General features: G+C 36.8%; 1 protein-coding gene across 21 annotated transcripts in view; it reads right to left on the bottom strand.

Moving 5' to 3' along the window:
- The window catches only part of EIF4G3 (eukaryotic translation initiation factor 4 gamma 3), a 272,633-nt gene that overhangs the window by 68,049 nt on the left and 197,714 nt on the right, over nt 1–6,870 (bottom strand). For all 21 annotated transcript variants that reach the window (XM_015557211.1, XM_015557208.1, XM_015557218.1 and 18 more), the window contains 2 exons: nt 3,768–4,014; nt 570–703 (listed from right to left, as the gene is read on the bottom strand). In XM_015557211.1, the coding sequence (XP_015412697.1) occupies nt 570–703; nt 3,768–4,014 (381 nt within the window). The remainder of the gene's footprint in view (nt 1–569; nt 704–3,767; nt 4,015–6,870) is intronic.

Below are 6,870 nucleotides of genomic sequence, written 5' to 3'. Positions count from 1 at the left end.
GAAAGAGGTCGGTATCACTTTCATTTTAGCTATATTAGCCCAACTGACAATTTTCACCACATCAGTAAAAAATAGCTATAATAAGCAGACAATGAAAAAATTTTAAAGCTTTATTACTCAAATATGGGTCAAACCCCATTATTATTATAAGAAATTTGACAATCCAATAATATTTAGGAAAACTTTAACTCTTAAACATTATATATTTTAATTGAAACACCATTTAGTCTTATAATTCCTAAAAATTGCTCATACTTCACATATTTGCACTGATAATAAAAACCCATTCTTGTCCTGGCTGGTGTGGATCAGCTGGTTGGGCACTGCCCTATGTACAGAAAAGTTACTGGTTCAACTGCTGACTAAGGGCACATGCCTGTGTTTCCCACTCGATCCCCGGTGGGCTATGTGTGGGAGGCAGCTGATTCATGTTCCCCTCTCACATCCATGTTTCTCTCTCTCTCTCTCCCTTCCTTTCTCTCTTAAAAAAAATCAGTAAAATATAAAAACACACACAAACAAAAACAGTTCCCACCAAAAAGGTATCACTATCTGAGTACCCAGCTTACCTTGTCAAGAACTACATCACTGATGGGAGGCAGACCCTCTGGTTTCTGTATACAGGCTGGCATGAACTGAAAGTCCAACAAAAACTCCCTGTCGTACTGCTTCTTGCCTTCAGTATCAGCAGGCTTCCAGGATTCTAGAAAAAGGCATGTAGGCAGAACAAACTGTCTATGAGGTCATTATATGTATATCCAGTAAAAATACAAATCCGATTCCAGTATTTACTTTATCTCATCATAAACAAACACAAAGGAAATACTGAGCTACAGTCAGAAAATGCCACGTAAAGATTTTAAACTGTCATTTGTTCTTTTATTCCTTCTGGGTACCCCTGGATAGTAAAGTGAGCTGAAGTAAGTTGATATAGGAACCATTCATAAACACATTAAGCAGCCTTTGGCCAGGGCCATTTAATAATCCTCATAAAATAAATTACCATGCCAATAAACAACTCAGAAATAGGAACTTGCTAGTACTCTTGGTTTCAGGAAAAAGAATATGTTAGTTACTCACTTGGAAATGTTATTTTGGAGAAAAAATGTAAAAAGACACAAAACACAATAACAAATAACTTATTTAAGATTCTGGCCCTAGTTGGTTTGGCTCAGTGGATAGAGCATCGCCTGCGAACTAAAGGGTCCCAGGTTCGATTCTGGCCAAGGGCACATGCTCAGGTTGCGAGCTCAATCTCCTCCCCGCCACTCCCCAGGGATGTGCAGGAGACAGCCAATCAATGATTCTCTCTCATCAATGATGCTCCTATCTTTCTATTTCTTCCCCTTCCTTTCTGAAATCAATAAAAAATATATGTATGTTAAAAAAAAGATTCTGAAATGCTTAAGGCGCTAAAGAATTTTTATCCCTGACTATAGTTGAATCTGAAAAAAATAAAATAATGTACTTGCTGGCTGAGCCAACTAAACTGGAGATGCACATACCTTTCTCTAAAAATCATGATACTAAACACTTCTCAGCTAATATTTTTTAAAATATACTTTACTGAGTTTTTACAGAGAGGAAGCGAGAGGGATAGAGACTTAGAAACATCAATGAGGGAGAAACATCAATCAACTGCCTCACGCACACCCCCCTACTGGGGATGTACCAGCAACAAGGTACATGCCTCTGACTGGAACTGAACCTGGGACCCTTCAGTCTGCGGGCCGACTCTATTCACTGAGTCAAACCGGTTAGGGCTCAGCTAATATTTTTAATATTAACACTGCTTTTCTACTATTACTATTGTTAAAGCTTTCATTACTTACAACCCTATTCTCATTATATTAAGATAGAAAATTTCTTAAATTTTTATTAAATAAAATGCAAGTCACAATTTTTTCTTCGTTTTTTTAAGATTTTTTTAATTGACTTTTAGAGAGAGGAAGGGAGAAGGAGAGAGAGAGAAAGAGAAACATCAGTGTGAAATTGGAACATTGATTGGCTGTCTCCTGCATATCCCTGATTGGGGAATCAAGACTGCAACCCAGGTATGTGCTCTGACAGGGAAATGAACCAGCAACCTTTCGGTGCATGGTGTGATGCCCAACTAACTGAGCCACACTGGCCAGGGCACTATTTTTTTTCTTTTAATTAACAAAACTCTCGCCAAAACCAGGCCTCAGCTCACTTCATGACAGCTCACTTCTTTTATTAGTGGTTCCTAATGTGTAGGTCATAGACTTACTGACGGTCTGTGAGAATTTTACAGTTTTTAAACAAATCTTTATTAGCATATTATATTCGTTAAAAGGTAGTTTACTGGATCTAAATTTTAAATTGCCTTTCCCCCCAATTACTGTTAGCGTACATTACAGGAGTAAAAGGCAGTTGGGGTTATAGTTGTGCATTTTTTTCCTTGCCAAACTGAAATATAAAAATATAATCCACAGTCCTAAAAATGACAATAGTGTATCAGTTTCCTGAAGGATTGGTGGTGGCCACAAATGCATGGTAATATGATACAAGCCTAGATCTTCAGGAGTAATTTCAGAGTTCTAAAGTTAAAAAAATTACAATCGCATAACCTTACAATTTCATAAAGACCATTAGCAGCAGTAAGTGCAGTATATTAAGGGAGTATTAATCAATGACTTTCAAACATTTTTGACTACAACTCACAGCAAGAAATATAATGACTTCATGACTCAGAACAAACATAAATAAGTTTCTGAAACAATATTACTCTTACTACATGTAATGTACTGACATTTCCCCCCTTTAATCCTCACCTATGGATATGTTTTTACCAATTTTAGAGAGTGGGGGAGAGAGAGATATTGATGAGCTGTCTCCTGCACTGGCCCAAGTAGGGACTGAACCTAGGGGTGTGCCTGACTGGTATTCAAACCCATAACCTTTTGGTGTATGGGATAACACTCCAACCCGCTGGCCAGGGCCACACTGACATTTTTTACTGTATTTTCCTTTTAAAAAATTGTTCGTTTTAATTCACTAAATTAATTTCACAACCTATTAAATGGTTTTAAACTATCAGTTTGAAATACACTGGTCTAGATCATTTCTGAAGTCTGATATCTTACATTCAAACCCTACCTCAAAGCAGAAGTCACTCCAGATTTGGCATACTAAGAAAAACTTCCCCTACCCCAAATTTTCTATCAAACGAACCAACCATGATTCTCCACCACACCAAATATCTCCACAACCTCAGTCAATCCTGGTTACAGAGTACTGGGACAGAAGTTTAATATATTTGATGATGTCTAAAGCTGCAAGACTTTCTCAGGTTTATCATATATTTCACAGGGCACTTCCCATCCTTCAGATGCTCAGTGATGCAATCTGACTGCCCCTGACTCACTACTGGAGTTCAAGCCTTGTGAAATGATGAGTACACTCTCAAGGGACATGGTCATATCTGAAATATCCCTTTCACAATAAAATTAAACATGCATTGTGGAAGTCAACCAGCCTACCGCTGACTGATTCTCTTTGCCAGCTGCACTTCCAATGCCAGTAAAAGCAGAACACTGGCATCAGATATCACTTCCACCAACATAGAACTCTCTGGATTTGCTAATGACTAACTTCTGCCTGCTGATCTGTTCTTTAAATACTACACTATGATAAGCTTCTTCCTTCCATCCACTATTTCACTAGAAAGAGGCAACATTTCTCTAATATTGCAGTAGAATAAAGGGAAAAGGAAAGATGTACACAGGAAGACAGGATACACTTACCTGGTTTAAATGGGAATGTGACCCCTTCACCAGAACTATCAGTGGAGCCCGAGTTAGCATCTATTCCTTCACCCTCGGAAACACTCTCAGCACCATTACGTACAGGCTCGGCTTCTTCTCCATTTTCTTCCACAGCTTTCACTTTTTTTAGGTCTGAGGAATCTCTCTCAGGATGAAACCCTTGGCTCATTTTATCCTGCTCAGATTCAAGTATTTTATCACCTGAAAGTTCCTCTTCAACTGTAAGCTAAAGCATAAGTGAACACAGAGGTTATATTTTTTTCACTGTGTGTAAATACACCTAAACCTCTTCAAGAGTATAGGAAAACATGTCACTCAAGGTAAGGATGTCTGTGTGCAGCATAGGATACTAGAAAGGTAAGTTTACTTAAAAACACTTTTCTCATTTCATCTCCTGGGATAGTGCAGATAATTCAAATGGCTACTGAAATGCTTTAACATGGCTACTGAAATGCTTTAACATGACTAATGAAATCTAAATGTACCAAAGATTAGAACAGAAAGAACTGTTAATCCTTGGCACTTGAAGGACATGAAACAGTCCAAGTCAAAAATCTAAATCAAACATGCCTACCCTTACCACTGCAGCTCAGTAAATATAAAAAGAAACACTACAGGGTATTTTTTGTGCTGTCCTCTGGCGGCAAAATAAAGTTCAATGAATAGTTTAAAGTAACTAAGTCCCACAAAGCCGATCATCTCTCGTTTTACATGGACACCATTTGTTAGGTAAAATCTATTTTGTTTATTGACAATTAGAATACTCTGAGACTGTGACCTTATTCAAATAATGTATGAAAAAATGCTTGAAATGTATCCCCTAGGAAGAAATCTGGGTCCTAGTGCATCCTGACTATTTTTAAAAAGCAAAATAGGACCGAGTTATTCACCATAATAGTTTTCACTATTTCAGTTTAAGTTATCAAAAAATGGATTTCTTAAGGGCCATATGAACTTTTAAAACTCATGAGGAAAAGTTCTCCATGAACTTTAAGCCTCTTTCTTTTTCATGAAGGGTAGCACTCTGAAAATAAGCCTTTGAAAGAAGTGCTCAGAGGAAATAGGCATTCCAGCTGATAAATTTGCACAAGGAGAGTAAAAAAATAGACACTCTGTTGAATTGCTTCAACAGAAAGTTGTGTAAAAGAATGTCATATACTCCAGAAAGTGGTTACCCCAATTGATTTATGAAATTGTTTATTTAAAAATTAAAGAGTTACAAATCCTACTTTGTTACAGTAATTATAACACGTATTATTAGTAAAACTTCTCCTACCATACATTAGATAATGGTGAAAATATACTAAATTAAAAAATGTGATAAGCAGAAACATATTTTTTAGATCTTGTTTCTACAATGGAATAGTTAAGTACACACACACACACACACACACACACACACACACACACTTTCTCGCTACATGAACAGGGGGAGACAGTATGGTAAGGGGAAGACAGTAGGGTAGCCTTGAAAAGAAAGACAAACATAAAAAATCCAAAAAAATAAAGGCTGAAATGATTTCTTTTTATAAAACATGGCAGAAAATAGATAATCTTTTCGACTTTGAGAAAAACAAGATCTACTAAGTTTGAATCATGAGTTAGCAGCCTTACTTTTTCTTATTGTATATTCTACTAGAGTCTAAATGAAGTCATAATGAACTGCAATACCACTTTAAAATTAAGTACAGGTCATCAAGAAGATCTTTAATAATGTGACATATAAATGGTACTAAAGCTTATTAAACAGCAGAATACTGTTTAAACAGCAGTATACTGTTATTCTACATACAATTACATAGAATCCTTAATTTGGATCTTGCTAAAATGTGAAAAAATGCTGTTTTAAAGGACAGCATTTTGTGTAGAGGTTTGTGTAGAGGTTGTCATGGTTGAAAAAATTCTGAAGAATTTTATAACATGTGAATATTATATCAAATTCAAATTTCAATGTCCATCAATAAACATCATAAAATCGATAAACTATGAATAATCTATTGGATATTAAAGAAGAATGTATCACTTGGAAAGTTAACTTCTAAGTGGAAAAAGCAGTATAAGTTATTGCATGAATAACTAACAATAATTCAGAGAACACAGAATCTCTAAGGTATCTGAGGCACATTGTTAAAAGGTATATTTTTCACCCCAGCTGATTTGGTTCAGTGGACAGAGCGCTGGCCATCAGACTGAAAGGTCCTGGGTTCAATTCCAGTTAAGGGCACATACCTGGGTTGTGGGCTCGATCCCCACCCAGTACAGGGCATGTAGGAGGCAGCCGATCAATGAGTCTCTCTCATCACTGATGTTTCTATCTGCCTTTCTTCTTCGCCCTCTCCCTCCCTCTCTGAAATCAACAAAAATACATTTAAAAAAGGTATAAGTGGAGGGATACGTGGCACGATGAATGGCTCCTGAGTCACTCACCGGGGAGGTTAGCTTTGCCCTGTTCTCTTTGTGGAAAAAACCCTGGTACTGGGACCAGGAAGAAGCTCTATTCAACTAATTTGTAAATGTCTAAGAATTCTGAAATTGTTTACTCAGTAAATCAGATTTTAAAAAAGCACCTTATTGGTTGGACTGTCAGAAGTGAACTTTTTATAGGAATTTGTTTAAAGAATTTAGTTGAAAAAACTGCCTGCTTAATGCATGAGTTTTTTAAAATGCTAAAAAATCAGATTGACAACAATGTATGTACCGTATTTGCCGGCGTATAAGACGACTGGGCGTATAAGACGACCCCCTAACATTTCCACTCAAAATACAGAGTTTGTTATATACTCGCCGTATAAGACTACCCCCTCTTCCGCACACCTTCCACACACCAAATAAAAGGTAAAACAATATCAGATTTGATTTTAACATTTTAATTTATATTCAAATGCTTATGACATGCAGGAAAACTGTCACAAGGCTGTATGTAATCAAACATATACATAAAACAGTGCAAGTTTATTACCGGTAAACATACCGGTAATTCACTAAAGAAAACACACTCTATAGACTGGTACCGTAGATGCTTCTCAGGAACACAGGCAAGCAGCCCACAACCTAGAGGGACTGTCAATGATAGAAGAAAGAT

This window comes from Myotis davidii, unplaced genomic scaffold, assembly GCF_000327345.1.
Source record: "Myotis davidii unplaced genomic scaffold, ASM32734v1 scaffold149, whole genome shotgun sequence".
Classification (NCBI taxonomy): domain Eukaryota; kingdom Metazoa; phylum Chordata; class Mammalia; order Chiroptera; family Vespertilionidae; genus Myotis; species Myotis davidii.
This window is presented reverse-complemented; position numbering and strand designations above follow the sequence as displayed.